Source organism: Ahaetulla prasina, chromosome 2 (genome assembly GCF_028640845.1).
Source record: "Ahaetulla prasina isolate Xishuangbanna chromosome 2, ASM2864084v1, whole genome shotgun sequence".
Lineage (NCBI taxonomy): Eukaryota > Metazoa > Chordata > Lepidosauria > Squamata > Colubridae > Ahaetulla > Ahaetulla prasina.
Window position 1 is genome coordinate 131,069,076 of NC_080540.1, and position 18,685 is coordinate 131,087,760.

At 40.0% G+C, this 18,685-nt stretch overlaps 2 protein-coding genes across 2 annotated transcripts in view; one reads left to right on the forward strand and one right to left on the reverse strand.

The window, feature by feature from the left end:
* Positions 1-18,685, reverse strand: part of OTOP2 (otopetrin 2) — a 62,134-nt gene that overhangs the window by 14,260 nt on the left and 29,189 nt on the right. The gene's annotated exons all lie outside the window — the stretch shown is intronic.
* Positions 2,345-14,429, forward strand: USH1G (USH1 protein network component sans). Its single transcript, XM_058172895.1, has 2 exons — positions 2,345-2,508; positions 13,184-14,429. Exons 1-2 carry the CDS (start codon positions 2,345-2,347, stop codon positions 14,427-14,429), a joined length of 1,410 nt encoding a protein of 469 aa, XP_058028878.1.

The following is an 18,685-nucleotide window of genomic DNA, read 5'->3' on the forward strand; positions in this document are numbered from 1 at the left end:
TTGGGCAGGTGATGAACAAATACGTCAATAGCTTTCAGGCTCTCAGGAAGTCTGAACCGAATGACTTTTAATGCAATTGTTAATTGATAATATATTTGTAATCTAATCCTATGAATCTTCATTTACTACCTAATCGTTTCCTTCCTTCCCCCACTGACCCATTTAATTTAAATTTTACACAGATCTGATGAAATCAGCTGTAATTCCGGAAAACCCATCCCTATTAATTTAAATTTTACACACATCTGATGAAACAGCTGTAATTCCGGAAAACCTAATGCAACGTATTACTGTACTCTGGAAAGGTATTATCAGACTGTTTCTACTTCTCCTACCAACAGATGGCGATAGAGGACCAACTATTTCCAAAAAGGGCTTTGTCATTCCTGTGTGGAATTCAGTTCGTTAATTTGTATTTAACAGCTAAAGATTCTGTAAATACACAAACTGAAGCACGTTGGAGTAGTGTTTAAGAAAAGGGGAAACCCTGAGTTATAGCCCTGCCTTAGGCAGGAAGCCAGCCAGGTGACCTTAGGCCAGTCATTCTCCTTCAGCCCTAGAAACAAGGCAATCTTGCCTAGTTGCCAGGAGTCAACACTAACTTGAAGGCATATACTCTACCTGCAAAGACAAAAATATATATAAAAAAATACATAAATGCAACAAAGATGTCTTGGATGACGCCCCCAAAATGAAGATTAACTGAAGGCTATTAAATAGTAAATGCTAAGCAGCATCTGCCCAATCTTTTCTGAGCTCAAGAGCTAAGCAGGATTGCCTGGGTAATGCATGGATGTGAGACCATATGACTATACGCTAGACTGAGAGATCATCAAAGAAAGCTAATCATATCCATATTGTTCCAAGAAAGCTATTTGGAGACATCTTTTATTAAGTGTGTGGCAGGAGGCATCTATGTACTACCGGTATATCAACAGGAGTCAAATTTGGCATAGTAGTATATTTTTCCTTTAGTGTCAAGTCCAGATATGTTATTGCTTAATAAATGACATCTCTGATAGAAATTTCATGCAGGCTGATTTGATTTATATTGGTGTAAGGGAAGGGAAACTTAGTTAATTTAGAGCTGATACGCTTTTGTGTCTAATTTTATCTAAACCCACTGCAAAGCTGTGACCAATAAAGGATCTGTGTTCCACACATTTATTTATTTTTCGCATTTCTGAGTATACAGGTGAAATATAAATTATAGTTCCATGCAGATGTGTGTATCTGTATTGTTCCCATTCTCTTCTAGTCTATCATCAATGCATTGACATGCTACTAGAGATTAGACTGCCTTTAGTAGCCCATGTGCAAAGATGGTGGCCTGCCATGCATCTGTTGGATATGAGCTCATACCTGCTGTTGTATAGCTGGGTGTCCAGTGTCAGACTGTCACCTGGATCCATTCTCTAAATGACTTCATAATGCTGGCCTGCATATAATTAATCTTTTGCTAGGCAGAGAGTCAGTATGGTATATTGTTTAAGGTGCATCAGGGTAGAAATCCAGCAACTGTGAGTTTTACTCTTGCCTTGGACACCAAACCAACTGGGTGACTTTGGGCCAGTTCCTCTTTCTGAGCCCTAGGAAGAGGCAGTGGAAAAACATTTCCGGAAATTCTTTTCAAGAAAACTGTGGGGACTTGTCCATGCAATCACCAGGAGTCAACACTGACTTGAAGGCCTGTGCACGCACGCACGCACCCACACACACCAATCACTGGCCAGCAGTAGGTACTACTAATAAGGGATAAGAGAATTTAAAGTCTAAAGTGATTGTGTAATAATTGTGTATCTCTCTTTTCATTCATTCCCCCTAAAGGGGAAAAAAAAAAGGATAGCAGAATTGGTGAATAAACATGGGGAGGTTCCATGTAGAAGGAGATAAATTTCTGAATATTTTCACTCTCTCTGCCAGAATTCTTTGGATGGGACAGAGTAACTCTGGAATAAAACTTGAATCCTGCGCCTGGATGAGTCTAAGTATTCTGAAGTGCTACATTCTTGATTTAGCAACTGTTGCTTTAGCAATTCAAGCCAAGGTTACCAAAAGCACATTCCCAAGCAGATATTCCCACCAGGTAAGTGGCCCAAAGGAGACGTGTCTTCTGCGAGGGGCTAGCTAAGGCAAAGGAGGGAATTTTTAGGACCCAGGGGAATCCACAGCAAATAATATGTCTTCAATATGAGGAGTTTCTGCCCTCTCCGGGCAGGGAATCTCAAGTATCCTGGCAACGGAGCTCCCTCCTCCCTGACAGCTGCTTTCCTAGAACTCTGTTGCCATCTCCGTGCGTGCTGTTCACCCTCCCTGTGACATGGGCAAGCTTTAAGGCTACACCATGAATGACCAGTACCATCGTGCAGCCAGAGATGGCTATCTGGACCTGCTGAAAGAAGCCACCAAGAAGGACTTAAATTCCCCTGATGAAGATGGCATGACCCCAACCCTGTGGGCTGCCTACCATGGCAACTTGGATGCCTTAAGGCTGATAGTTAGCAGAGGGTAAGTCTGATGTTTTGCACTGTTCTGTTTTTGTTTTCACCCAGGCCTCAGGAGGGAAAGTTTCGTTCATCCTTTCTTTCTGGGTATCAAATCCACTGAACCTTGCCGGCCACTGAAGTGACAGCAGCTTTCATTTGTACCTGGTGGCAGGTGAGATGCCCTGAGTTCATTGTTGTTCAGGAAGGGCAGGGTTTCAGGATATGCCCATGTAGGAAGATCTAGATGTATTGACAGTATGGAAAGCAGACAAGCTCTGACTTAGGTCAGTTCCTTTGATATTTTTCCTCCTCACCCTGTCCAAACTTTTAACAGTTGAATGTTTTGCTTACATTGGTTTAGAATGGTCTCCAACACACCCAAAAATTTTTTGCAATCAACTTCAGTACTCCCTTGGATTTTACTGAAAGCTTGGATGGGATGAGCTCCTCGGTGTTCTCTTTTGCTGTTCATGGATTGGCTAAAGAGATACATATCTTAACTGAGGGGAAGAAACTGTTCTGAGCCTTCATTTTCATTACAATCTGAAGAAATATTTCATAGGCTGAAAGTCAAGGCTGGAAAGGATTTTAAACAGCATCTATTCTAATCCCCTGCCCAATCCAGGACTCCGTTTAGCATCTTAAGCATCTCCTTTCCAACATCCATTGAAGGAACTGGAATGATTAGAATTGCCAAGAGAGTTGTGATCAAAGCCAGTTTGGATACACAGTGCATATCTGAAAGTAATCAGACTCTCTTCACTTTTGTCAATTTTGTTATGCTGCAGCCTGAATCTACAGTTGTTGAAATTCATTTTTTCCCCTCATTAATCTAAGTACACCAGAATGATAAAGTGAAAACAGAATTTTAGAAATGTCTATAAAACACCTGCACAGCATGATTCTGCCTCTATCATGCTTCACTGTTGGGTTAATATTGTGCAGGTGATGAGCGGTGCCTGGTTTCCTCCGGTCATAACATTTAGAATTGAGGCCAAACAGTTCAATCTTGGTTTCATCATACCAAAGAATCTTTTTCCGCACAGTCTGACAGTCCTTCAGGTGTTTTTTGCAAACTCAAAGAGGGCTTTCATGTGTTTGGCACTGAAGAATCATGTCCAATCAATTTAATTTACTACAGGTGGACTCCAATCAAACTGTAGAAACATGTCAACAACAATCAAGAGAAGTGGGAGGCACCTAAGCTAAATTTCATGTATTCAAGTATTCAAAGTATCTGAATATTTATGCCAATGAGATATTTCAGTTTTTTCTTTTTAATAAATTTAGACATTTCTAAAATTCTGTTTTCACTTTGCCATTATGGGGTATACTGAGTTAATGAGAAAAAATGAATTTCAACAACTAGAATCAGGCTGCAGCATAACAAAATTGACAAAAGTGAAGGTTTGAATACTTTCTGAATGCATTGTATGCATTTATTGTCTTTGATATAATCAGTGTTTATATTAACTATTGAAAGAGTAATGAAGGGAGGAGAAAAATTCTCTGGAAGGTAACAGAATTATTAGAGGGACTTCTTAGATTGTTCTTCTTGAGGTAGGACCCAAAAGCTGAGTTTTACAAGTGGTAAAAGAGCTGGGTTACTTGTTATGGTATGGGTATAAGTTATACCATACCATAACTCAAGTTATGGCCATTTGTTCAACAACTGAATAAGGGGGATTTATGAACAGTTCCTGGAGTTATGGCCTTTGCAGCATCCCCATGATCATATGATTGTGATCTGAGTGCTTGGCACCTGGCTTGCAATTACAAATCAGAGCAAGACATATTCACAGGATCACGATTTGCAACCTTCCTTGTTGGCTTCCTACAAGCAAAGAGAGTGAGGAAGCTGGCACGGAAGGTTGCAGGTTACAGGTTTAGCTCCTGTAAATTGCTCCCATTGCATTTCCCCCAAGGAGTCCTAGTACAGCATAGAAGATTCCAAGGAATCCTGTACTCTGCAGCACCCTTCTGCTCACCTGTCCTCCATCATGTGTCCCCGCCCACGACATCTCATCCAGACTCCTTATCTGGGATTCCCATTTCTTTTCACTTAATGACCCACGTGTCTTGGGGTTATAGCAGCAACCAGGACTTCCAGAATTGCTGTTGATAAGTGATGCGGTCATGTGATGTTGCGTTTTATGACTGCTTTGCTTAGCAATGGCAATCCCAGTCCTAATTACCATTGTAACCTGAGGAGCACCTGTAATACTTCTGTGTGATACAACTGGTCGTTTTCCCATTTTGTAGTTGAACTAGTAGTAACAAATCAGGGCTTGCCTAAGGCAAATCATTGAGTAATGGCATCTTTTTGAGTTCTTTCCTGTCTAAAATACATTGCAATGGCATCACTGGCCCCCAGATTTGGGGGGCAAAATAAGATTTTCACAAGGCCTTTTAAATTCATGATTTCACAAATAAAATAATAAGCGGAAACAATAAGGATCCTCACACCGAGGATTTTTAAAAATATTATTTTCATGACTGATATTATAACACACATGCTTGTAAGAAATCAATGTTTCTCCTGACTGCCAAGTATGAAAACTATCTCAGATGTGCAGGCCCCTGCGTCTCTGGTTTTTCCATTTATATATTTTCTTGTGTTTTTGGATTTCTGAATTTTGCTGGATTCAGAACCCCATGGTTTTTAAATATGTGTGTACTGGACCGAATCAAATAACAGAATTCTCTTTAAGTGTCACAATTGAGTAAACCAGCATTTTTCCTTTCTTGCTGGAATTCATATCTCTTGCTTCAAAAACACAGCCAAAAGCCGTAGGATGAAGTGGAAACTCAGAAATCCATATAATTCTGCTCCAATGTAAAAGGCATAGAAGTTGGTTTCTGCAGAAAGATGCTCTTAATACATACAAGCTGGAGTAAAATATTTCCAGCAAAGAATCTTCCTCATGGCCTGGCTTATGTTTAATGAACTGAAAAAAACCACGCTTGCTGTCTGTTGAGGAATACAGTACTAAAAATGCTCCTGCCCTTTTGGCTAAGAATCTTATTAGGAAATGATAGATAGTCCTGATGTTTTAAAATAAGCTTCCATCATTGGCTGTGTTTTATTGGGGGAGAAGAAATATTTACAGGAACTTAATTGAAATAAACAAAGAATTTGCAAGAGAGAGGAAGAAAGATTTACTATCTTAAGAAAAGCCAAAGCATTGAAGTTCAACATCAATCAATATTTCCCTTTCTAATTAACAACAGTTTCATTTTCTGTGTGGTCAAAGATGAAATTTGAAGAGAATACGACCTGCGATTCAGAGAACTGTGGGCTCAATTATTGAGAATGCTTTTGCCCTTTGCAAAATTTCTGGGGATTTTTCTGAGTCAAAAACAAGCAGCAGATGTACTATGGGTACAGAGCTAGTGAGAAACCACATGGATCTATCAATCTGGTTTCTTCTTCAAGGCCAGGTCTGCACTTGTACCTAACCATAGCACAAACATATTTTGGCAACATCCTTTTTCTGTCATAGCTTCCATGATCTTGCTTCTATTTCATCCCCAGCCTATAAGCAAGATGGACTTAAGTCATCCTTAACTTTAGCATTATTGAAATAATGTGTTCGCTGGTACTCTGACACCATCCAAGGGCAGCCACCAGATGTGCAAAATATGCCAGGTTTTGCCACCCTTCACCGGTGAATTGAAGCAAGGTGGTAGAGAGTAGAGGGATTGGGAACAAGGGCAACACATTTCATGCTGGGAGATACCCTTTCAAGAATGGATGAATTGTGTATCAGGGTCTCAGCTGGTCTCTTTCTTGTTCTGTACTTTAATCATGGTGGCTCAACTGTATGTTCACAGCCCTTGCCCTACAGGTAAGAAATAGGATGCAATATTCCTGCCCTGTATTACATAACAGATGGATGGCTTGTGTATGTAAAACCCACAGTTGTTTTTCATCCAGCACAGGCACTAGAGGGAGGCAGGATTCTGCCTAGTTCATTAGCTTCACAAAAAGCATCTCTCCTCCTCCTATCGTGCTGTAATGAGGGGCAAAAGTAGAATTAATGAGATGGCTGGAAAAAGGGAGGTGAGTCAGCATTTGCTGAGCAAGATCTCTGTTCTTCACTGCAGGCCGTTGACAGCCTCTTCAGTGGGGTGTCTGTGATGGGAGATACCAAAGCTGATGATTAGCAGAGGTCAGCCAGGAAGGGCTTCAAGAGATGACAGAGAAAAGACAGCCTGTTTTATTGGCAACCTAATTCTCTCTCTTCAGCTCCTCTTGAGTTATTCCTGAATGACAGTTGGGACATTCAGTACTTCAGATATAATCTGTCAAATCTGGCATAGGACACAATTTATATGATTTATATTGATATATTGACCATCATTTGTGTTGTAAATGTTGTACCTTGATGAACGTATCTTTTCTTTTATGTACACTGAAAGCATATGAAATTCCTTGTGTGAAATTCCTTGTGTGTCCAATCACACTTGGCCAATAAAAATTCTATTCTATTCTATTCTATTTGGAAAGAATATGTATTGGATTTGAATCTCATTTGCTCTCTTTGTAGGAGGACGCAAAAACTTATGATAAAATCTGTGGTATGTTTATATTGCAGGCAAAGGAAAATTAAATACTGATGGAAGAAACGATTCAAAGGACAAAAGTGATACTGATGTATAGATAATATGGTATAGACAATCCAGACACACCCTGATACTGATAGAAGTGGGTGTTAATAGATTTGGAGTACATCTTCTTCTGTGTAAGAAGGAAAAGGGAGCAACAACCTGAGACTCACAGAAGAATTTGTGTTTTTTTTTAGGACTGTGTGGCAATTAAGAAATAAGTTGGAGAAAATGCTTTGGGGTTGGTGAGGATATGAACATAACACTGCTTTGCAACTCCTTGAAGCAGCTGCATCTTTTCTCAGGATGACATGACTATCTTATGCTGCTGCCTGGGAAACAAGATGCCTGTCATATTATCTTATACATCAGTATCACTTTTGTCCTTTCAATCATTTCTTCCCATTGGTGTTTAATTTTCCTTTGCATGCAATAGAGTACCACAGATTTCATCATAAATTTATGCATCCTCCTATGAAGAGAGCAAATGATATTCTTTCCAAATTGTAAGAAGTGCCATATTTTCACCAATATACACTCCAAAGTACCTTTTGTGATTGAATGTGAAGATCTGCGTAACCCCATTTCTTTGAAAATTGGAGAAATGAGTGATCTGTTTACATGTTGCTATGTAGATACCATGTATAGAAATAACCATGGCCTAATTTATTGGATAGTATCATATTATCTGTGGTAAGAAATGACCTTAGCATAGTAGCATATACTGTATTACAATAATACTCTTATTATTCTATTAAACAAATGTTTTCATTGACTGGAATATACAGTAAGCCAGTGTAATACAGGACTATCTTTCAACAGTATTTTCCCATTGTTTCCCAATACTTGCTGATTCCTGGTTCGGTTTGTTTTGCAATATAATAATTGCACATAATTATATTTTTTCTTAACCTGATGTACTAGTTGAGTCTATTAGAGCTTCTCTAGAAATGAGGATCTGAAATAAGTGGGAAGGTGATTTGAAGGTTGCTTCCTTTACCACTCCCTTAACCATATGGGACTAATTTGCTCTGTTTTCCATATTCCCTTTTCCCACGCATATGGGGTGATGCTTAAATGCTTCATATCATCATACCAGACAGCGATGGAGGTTGTATAACTGGATGATACCAACCTTGTCCTAGGTCAGAATGAAAGATATTGTGATCTGCCCTGTAACACTGAAACTTGTCCCATTTATGGTACATTGCCTTGCATTTGAAAATTCTTCAGATGGGAAGAAACCAATAAGCTCTCTCCTTCATCACTCCAAGCCTCAGCTTCTAATTCAGAAGCAAGTATTAATTACCTTTCCACTGAGCTCACTGCAGAGTGATTTCTCCCAAAGATTGAGGGGTGGGTGGGAATTACCATTCTGTCTCAAGGAATAGTTTGGCAACATTTCAAAGAAGCAGAGAAAATCTTTTTTCAGATAGGTAAGGTAATCTTCCTGCTTAGGCACTAGATGTTGAGGTTTTATTAAAGAGTGGCAAATACTTTCATTTTCACTATTTACCTATGTTGCCATTCGGGTTTTCTGGAGTAAAAGCTACAGTTGTTTGGATAACCTTGAGTGAATTATGAAGCACAAGGTGGGGACATCAATGCACTATAACCAGTGCGCTCCCATAGAGAGGGTCTCCTCAGGGTGCCGTCAGCCAGGCAATGTCGGCTGGCGACCCCCAGGGGGAGGGCCTTCTCTGTGGGGGCCCCAGCCCTCTGGAACGAACTACCTCCAACGTTGCGCCAACTCTCTGACCTCCGAACCTTCCGGCGTGAGCTGAAGACTTTTATTTCATCGAGCAGGATTAGCCTAATAGTTTTTTAATAGTTTTGACTAATTTTTAATGGGATTTAGCAAATTTTTACAGTTCGGCCAATTTAAAATTAGTTTTTTTTAAAAATTGTTCTTAACTTTTGTATTGCTGTTTTTTACTTGGCTGTAAACCGCCCTGAGTCCTTCGGGAGAAGGGTGGTATAAAAGTCGAAATAAATAAATAAATAAATAATAACTAAATAAATAAATAAATAAATAACTTCTGGTACTGGCACTCTGATCTGAAATGGTATAGGGCCTCCTGCCTGAGCAGGAGGTTGGACTAGAAGACCTTCAAGGTCCCTTCCAACTCTTACTCTTGATTCCGATCAATAGGGATCAGGTATATTAGACCTGTAATATGGAATGGCATTGTGTGTGTAATCTTTTTTTATTGCATGATTTTTGACTGCATGATCAGAATATGATCTCAAGAAAGGGACTCTCCAGATGTAGTATGTCTGCAGAAGAGGCACCACAGCCCAACACTGTATCTCTGTGTCATTCTCTTTCAGCAGCTGGAGTCCAAAGGGATTGGGGGAGGGGGTGTTGGGCTGTTTTCCCATTTTCTCATCCTGCCCCCAGAGCCCTCTATAGACTTCAGAGCAGCTTCAGAGATAGGGTTACTGTGAAGTCTAGACTAGTCCTACCTAAACTCCTCTGGTTACTTTCTGGTCAATTTGTCTACTGTATAAAAATGCTCAGCTTGAATTTCTCTGCTGGTTTAGGCCAGGAGCACCCAGCTATTTATAGAGTACAGTACAGTTGTGAAATCTGAACCAGTTTACTACCGGTTCGCTGGCTGCTATGCCAAATGCGAGGTGCGCGCGTGCGCAGTGCATGCTAAAAGGAGACATGGGGTAAGTAGAACAGCGCGCAGGGGAGTGTGATCAGCTGTGGCACACAATCTTTTTTTTTACTTTTAAAAGCATTTTTTACAACCTATTTGGCCGCAGAGGTTGTAAAAAAAATGCTTTTAAAAGTTAAAAAAAAAGGCCCTGATGATCGCATGGCTCAGCTGGGATCGTCAGAGTCTCTTTTTTTTTACCTTTTAAATGCATTTTTACAATCTATTTGGTTGAATAGGTTGTAAAAAAATGCTTTTAAAAGTAAAAAAAAGGCTCTGACAATCGCATGGCTCAGCTGGGCATGGGCGGGGCTGGGGGGGGCAGGGATTTTTGCTACCGGTTCTCTGAACCACCACCCCTGCCATTGCTACCGGTTTAGCTGATCTGATCTGAACTGGGAGCATTTTACCCCGATACAGTATAATTATACACCCTAACCCTTAGCTCCCTGGGTTTAAATAAGCCTCCCTTCACCTACTCCATAAACATAGATACTAGTGTATACAACCTATGGCCAGGTTTTTAGCTATTGGGAAAATCATCTAACTGTGGAAGAATGGGGCCATGCCATTACTACAGATTTTGTGGGAATTTCTACTTAGGAAAAATGATGTCTTTAGGCAGCAGCTGTTCCTTAGTACTAGCATCAGATATTTTTTTAATAATGAGTTGGCATATGCATGCAGCAGATACAGAAGTCAGTAGATGTGATGTTATTGTGATGTTATTGATTAGCAATTTGTATTCCCTCCCCCCCCCCCCCCAATCCTGCCACAGCAGGGATGACAAGATTTTCCTAACTCCAGGAACTGTCCTAATTCAAAGTTTGGGGCACTGACTGAATGATAGTTTCTCCATTTCCTCCTGGTTGGCCTGTGGGAACATTAATTGGCTCTGAGTATTCCCAGCCTATTCTTAGCATTTCAAGACTGGCAAGTTTAAGAATTAATTAGAATTAAGAGGTACCTAAACAAAATCAGCATCCAAACACCATCCCTCAAGACACATGGCATAAATGTGTATGTGTTTCTTTTTATTTTATTTGCATTTATTGATTACCCCATGACTCTAAGGTACCTCATAGGATATTTGACCACATAGGTCCAGAGGTCAATGCTTATGGTCAAGTAAACAACTACCCTGTACTTCACTGACTATGGTAATCTCATTTTGTCACTCTGCACAGATGACCTCATTTAATGAGCTAATAGTGATGCATGAATTAAATGGTCATGTGGCCGATAATTTTCCTGCTTAATAATAGTGAATCCCAAGTTCAAAAGACTATCATGTCGTAATATGCTTAATATGAATTGCTGAAGGCTGCAGAGGAAAAATCATTTTTGTGGCCTTTTTTCTCTTCTACAGTAAAGAACAGAACTATATAAATCAATGCTAACAAAAGTTGTCTTTTCTTCAAAAGGAACTTCTCATTCTTACTGTGCTTTCATGTTTTGTGGTGCTTATTGTGATGTTGTGGGTGCTGGTGTAGGTTACATTTCCTCCAGAAGTCTGCAACTTCCTTTAACCACCTATGCTTCTGGGGGCGGGGTGGGGGGAATTAACATAGGAAGAATTCCATCATGACTTTCCCTTTGAGAGTTAATTGATGGCTGGAAAATCATGGAGGTTGCAGATGAATGGAAGATAATAAAATACATCAAGTCAGACTGATCTCGCACAAACACCTTACTAAATCTAGTACCTCACGCAGGAAGATTTTATCAAAACGTTCTCCCTAAGTAATGGGAAAAACATTTCTTTTCCACCAAACTGAATATGAAGAATTAAAGAAAACGCGGACAATATTTTTTTCAACCCAGAGCTATTTGGGTTGAAAAGAATTTTCATCCCAGAACTGGGATAAATGTGATATGATGTATTTATATTTATAGGAAATATACAAGGGGTTACAATGCAACAGGAAAAGGGACGAGGGGAGAAAAATGAGTATGATCTGATTCTGTTTTTCTTCTTGCACAAAGACAGGTATGCTCAGTCTAATACACAGGCATTTATTCAGAACATAAAGCCTCCTGTGCCCTGTATCCAAAGCTTAGTAGCTCTGGCATTTTCAGTTTCACGGTCTCTTTAACCACATACCATCAATAATTTATTCCTTGCCTGCAATTCATCAAATATTGATATTTTCCCTCAATTTCCCACTACTGATAGGTCAGTATCAAGGCAAGGGAGAGCGGGTGGGCTGAGCAAGGAGCCCAAATGAACTTGTTGCAGGTCCCAAGTGCTCAGCAGAGAAAGAAACTCTGCTCCCACATTCTGTTGTACAACAACTTCACTTCTTTGGGGTCTTTGCGTTCCCCACACTATCAGTGACTGAGAAATGTCACGGATGTGTTTCAGATGTCAAGATTAGTGTTGAAATTCATGGCATGGTCCCTTTAGCACTTGTTAACATTGGGAAGCTGCCCAAATATCCACACCAAGAAAGAGTCCTATGCCTCCTGTGTTGTCCTATAAATTTCAAAGAGGCTAAGAAGCATTGCAAAAGCCTCATTCTGACTCTACGATTACCACGTTTTTCTCCAAAAGCATCTACGTTCTTTCTCTCTTTCCTATTTTACCTGCAGAGCAATCTTTTCAGGCAGGCTGTGTAGAAAAGTTGTTTAATTTAAGGTTGAAGGAGACCTTGGAGTTAATCTCTCACATCTTAGTGAAAAAGCATAAGACAGGGAATTGGAAATGGGCCAAGTATGTTCCTTAAGCTTCTGAATGAGCAGAATATCAAATAAAATAAATGAACTAGGTAAATATGAAAGTTGCCAAGTGCTATTTTTGCAAAACTATGAGGCTTGATATGTGTGCTATGTGTGCTCCATTGTCTATTTAAAGGTGAAATGCATACAGTATTTCTCTTTTCTCACATACTGTATATACTTCTCAGCTTATAAAGCTATGTTACAAATGAGCACCACTTAAACAAGAGAGGTTTTCCTCCTTCAAAGACTGCTTGAAAAATACAGTTTAACAGTTTAACAGCATAAAGGTGATAAAGTAGTACTAATGAATAACTATCATGTAAAATATTTGTATTTGTTAGCCTTCTTCAACATGTTCTTCAAATGGGATAAAAACTCAGAATTCCCAGCCAGGATGGTAGCTGGTTAAATATTCTGAGACCTGATCTGCTAATGCATTCAGAAGGCACAAAGTAAGGAAAGGCTAGTAGTCTATGCCAGCCTTCTCCAAAATGGGTGTTCTCCAGAGCTATGGACTTTAACTCCTAGAATTCTCCAGCCATCATAACTTCTCTTGTTGAGAATGGGAATTCAAGTCCATACAATTGGAAAGTAACCAACTTATGGGAAATTGATTTATGTATTTCCTTAAGTCTAAAAGAATATCTACAAATGAGATTACAGACCTCTTTGAGAACTTACTGTCTGTTTCTCACACCATTTTAGGGGCGATCCAGACAAATGTGATATCTGGGGGAACACACCTCTTCATCTGGCAGCAGCCAATGGCCACCTGAATTGCCTCTCCTTCCTAGTGTCTTTTGGGGCCAACATCTGGTGTCTGGACAATGACTACCACACGCCACTGGACATGGCAGCCATGAAGGGTCACATGGAGTGTGTGCGTTATTTGGACTCCATTGCTGCTAAGCAAAGCAGCCTCAACCCTAAGCTGGTGAGCAAGTTGAAGGACAAAGCTTTTAAAGATGCAGAGAAACGTATTAAGGACTGTGTAAAGATGCAAAAAAAGCACCACGAAAGGATGGAGAAGCGATACAAGAAAGAGATGTCTGACCGCTCAGACACAATGAGTTTCTCCAGCTACTCCAGTAGCACATTGAGCAGGAGACTTCAACATATGTCCATGATGAATTCCTTGCCATACTCTCAGGCCACCATACAGGGCACAGCCAAGGGCAAGGCAAAAATCCAGAAGAAACTGGAGAAAAAGAAACAGGTGGATGGGACATTCAAAATTTATGAGGATGGGAGGAAAAGTGTGAGGTCCTTGTCTGGCTTACAGCTGGGTAACGATGTCATGTTTGTGAAACAAGGCACCTATGTTAGCCCAAAGGAATGGACCCGGCGAAATGTTAGGGATATGTTTCTGTCTGACGAAGATACTGTCTCCCGTGCCATAAGTGATCCAGGTTTGCACCTGGACAGCACCCATTCTGAGGTCAGTACTGATTCTGGCCATGACTCTTTATTCAATCGGCCTGGACTTGGTACCATGGTTTTCCGGAGGAACTATGTCAGTAGTGGACTATTTGGGATTGGTCAAAGTGATCCCAGTATTTTGGGGGAAGGCAACACAGACAGGATGAGTGTTAAGCTTCACAGCCACCTTCAACGCTCGCCAAGTCTCAACGACAGTATTGGCAGTGCCAACAGCCTGCAGGAGAGGAATCTGGAGGACTTGCCCTGGGATGAAGTGGAACTGGGTCTGGATGATGACATTGAACCTGACACTAGCCCTCTGGAGACCTTCCTGGCTTCTCTGAATATGTTTGAGTTTATTTCTATCCTGAAGAAGGAGAAGATAGATCTGGAAGCTCTGATGTTGTGTTCAGACAATGATCTGAAAAGTATCAACATTCCGCTGGGGCCCAGGAAAAAGATTCTGGATGCAGTTCAAAGAAGGAAACAGACTTTGGACAACCCTGATGTTATAGAAGACACGGATCTGTAAGCAATAGAACTACTCAACTTCATACCTTGGGTGCCCTCAGGTCTTCAATTTATGATGAGCATAACTTAGAAGGGTACTTGTTACGCGCACCTCATCTAAGTATGGAATGTTTAGTAGATCATGGTGTTAGAAGAAACTCTGCCTAAAACCTGATGGGAACTTGCCAACCTAATTGATAGAATTTGAATGATAAAAAGGAGTCTGTATAAATGTTTCAGTAGCTATGCGATGAATAAATAAGAATAGAGGCGCTCACTATATTAATGTAATGTAATATTCTGCAGCTTTCTCAGTTCTATTCTGAATTCTTATTGTCCCTAATCAATATTATCCTATTTTTCCCATTAAACCTATTGGTTACCCTCAGGGGTGGAATTCAAGTAATTTAACAACCGGTTCTCTGCCCTAATGATTTCTTCCATCAACAAATTTGCCAGACTGCTCAGAAACTTAACAACCAGTTCTCCCGAAGTGGTGCAAACTGGCTGAATCCCATTGATGGGCAATCCTATTGAGTTGAAGGGGTGCATTGGCTTTTATGCAATCTTTCAGGTGCCTCACAAACGACCAGTCTTGGCAGGGAGACCCACAACACTCTTGCATTCATATAATGGGGAGTGATCTTGAATAACACAACTGAGAACAGATCAGTGGGGAACAGCCCTGTCAGGAAGACAAAGCATGGCAGGGGATACAGGAGGAGATAAGAACCTGCCTGTAGCAAGTGGCACTTTAACAGACCTGTTTCAGTATGAAGTAGCAATAGTGAGAGCAGCAGGCCGGTCTGTTGATGTCCAGTTTCATACGGGCCTCAGAGCCAGCACTTATGCTGGAGAGAAGTGGCCATCAGTAAGCACATGCCTATCTGGGGCTGATATGATCATAGTGGGGCACATTTTCTGCCCTAGCTATTTTTTTTTTACTACCTATTTTTGGTAGTAAATCCCATGCCCCCACCTTCCCTTCTGACCATGTTACTTATTTTATCCGTGTATAATCTCTCTAGGATCTCTCTCATCTCTCTCTCACTTAAATTTATACAGCTGATTCACTATCACTTATTTACTCCTACATCCGCTTTACCAAGCCTCTCCAAAGCTTTAAACTTAAGTATGGAGATCTAAGCAGCTTGGAAATCTAGAGGAATTGCCAACATGAATGTTTCCAATCTCCACTAAGTAAATCCAATACTGGGTATTGGTAATACAGGAGCTATCAGTTGCTATTGGCATGATCACTCTCCTCTTTAAAGCAAATGCCTTTTATAAAAGAATGCTTATTTCATTCTCAGGTTATGTTTTCAAATCGTTACTTTGCTACAGCATAGCATCCCTATTGTTATAAGGTGTACCAAAAAGCAGGGCTGCCAAGTTACCAGGGCAGCTCTGGAATCCAGCTGGCAGAATTAATGGTTGATTTTACAATGGTTTCCTCTCCCTGCCATTTTATAGCAATAGCACTTAGACTTGTATACTGCTTTTACAGTGCTTTACAGCCCTCTCCAAGCAGTTTTACAGAGTCAGCCTATTGCCCCCAAACAATCTGGGCCCTCATTTTACCCACCTTGGAAGGATGGAAGGCTGAATCAACCTTGAGCCTGGTGAGATTTGAACTGCCAAATTGCAGTCAGCTGGCAGTCAGCAGAAGTAGCCTGCAGTACTGCACTCTAACTCCTGCACCACCATGGCTCATTTTATGCTGTTTCCTTAGTGATTAGTTTCTGTTCATTAATGCAATAGTAATATCATTGTTCATTAACAAAATCTGTTTTCTCCATTACAGATAGCCATGAATGCAAATGAAAACTACTTCTAAGTTGCCAGAAATTATCTCCTAGAGATCTGATCAGTAGGAAACATGAATGCCACAACAAAACGCCTCAATTCTTTCTCAGCTTTCTATTTCTGCTTTACTGTCTGCAGAAGCATGTCTGGTGCTAAACAGCTTTTTTTTAAGCGTGGGAGGGGAGGAACGCAGTTGCATTACACTAAAATATATAATCTATTGGGAGAGCTAATGTGCAAAATAAAGATGATCTAATAAAGATGATTTCTTATTGCATATGTTCTAAGCGTTTAGTAAAATCGAAACTTAACAGGGTAGGAATTTGGAATGTTTTTGTGGAGTAAAGAGTCACAGGTCTGTGAAAAATAAGCAATGAGAAGAGGAATAATTTATGGGAAAGGTAGCAATTAATGCGCACTGATAATATTCGACTTACGATGAATTCCCCAAAAAGGTGGGATTCAACATGATTCCAACAACTGCCCCATCATGTGACCTCATTTAAGCTGCTCAGTAACCAGCCTGTTTTACAGCTGTCTGCGCATCCTGTGATCACGTGACTGCAAATTACAACTAAAACATGATTCATGACGTTTTTGCTGAAAATTGGCATTTACTTCCGGGTTTTGGCAAAAATGCCCCACAACAAACAACAGCTTCTCTTAATGACCACTCCAAAAAAAACCATGAAAAAATCAGGTCAATCACATGATAATTCCCTTTACAACCATCCTGATTTGCTGTTTTATATTCAGCAAGATCCTCAGTCTGTCTGTCTGGCTCCTTTCTCAATAAAAGATCAGCCAAGAAAAACAATAACGTCTTACATTTTTAAAGTCCCATGCAAAAAAAAACATTTTGATTTGTGTCAAACAGAAAGCAAGATTGTCATCAATCTCATACTTTATTCCCTGAGAGGAATTGGTGCCATCTTGTCCTCTCTCTTAGATGTGGGCATTGTCTTCCCACAGTGATGGCACTTGGAGAAGGACACCTCTGAAGCTCTTTCAGTGTAACCAGCACAATGCAGAAATAATTACTCCCCAGTTTACATCTGTTTGCCAAGTTCAAAGGTTGCCAAAACTAATTCTTAATAATTACTACGCACACCCTGGAATCCTTAATATCAATATAGATTATTGGCAAAGATGATACTTCTTCATGCCAACTATCTAAACTGACTATCTAAATTTATAAACTAACTATCTAAACTGACTATCTAAATTTATAAACTAACTATCTAAACTGACTATCTAAATTTATAAACTAACTACCGGTATCTAAAATTATAAACTGGTTTTGAATACATTTCTCCTAAGAGAGCATTTCTCCCTTAGAAATTGCTTAAGGTGAAATGTGTTCATCTTGTGCGTGATTATGCATTATTAATGCTAACGTGCATTGGCACCAGGACTATCTGCTATGCTGGCCCTATTTTGAATGGGACCTTCAGTAGATCTTGTACAAGTTGTGTGTTCTGTTATATATAAGACACGGTTGTCTAATCTTTTGGCTTGCCTGGGATGCATTGAATGAAGAGGAATTGTCTTGATCCATGTGTAAAATATATGATCTAGTTAATGTATATAAATAACCAACTTCCTTTAAAAAAAATTTTTTTATTATCTTGTGGGGGGGGGGTGTCTCATGTGGCCTGTGGATCACAAGTGCCTGTGATCCACAGGCCACTGTGGATCACAGTGCCTGATGTAAGATTTACCTAAGCCCTTACCCTTCTTAACTCTTATGCAAGATGTCATTCTAGAAGACATGATGACGTAGGCGTGCTACATTAATAGCAAACAGATAGGAGCCCTGCCCATTTGTCAAAGTCATTTCTTTCAACCACCTACACACCCCAAGCAGGCAGGAATTTCTTCTGTGTTTATGAACAATAGTTTTGGGAACATAGTACAGTACAGACATATAGCAGGAGAATATATACCACCCTCCTTCAGGGGAGGGGAGGGAGGCATGTTGCCCAGGTATAATCCCTCTTAACTAATCCATTTAACCTCACCCATTATGCAGAAACAATGAGTGACCATTCATCTGTGTGTGTCTTTGCAAACAATGATAGTTTAGCTATGAGCATATGTGTAGGAAATACATAATAGGTAGCTAATAATACTTGTCACATTCAGAGTTTACCTGCCTATGCACACGTCACCAAATGTATCAAAAAGTGTATATGTGTGTCTGTGCGTCTGTGTGTGTTTCTATGTGTATGTGAACTGATTCAATTTCTTCATTGCTAGTTTTTATCTTAATATCACCATGCAATCCATTTTTTTTCACTTTCTACCTTGAGTTTTAAGATAAGGATTTCTTACTATATCTTACTATTTTCTGCCAGTAGAGTGGTGCCATTTTAAACTTAATGATTTTGCTCCCTGTTTTTATTTCAATTGCCAATTATTCTAAATTGTCCCTAGGTATAACTGAATAGAAAAGTGCTAAAGTACAGTCCT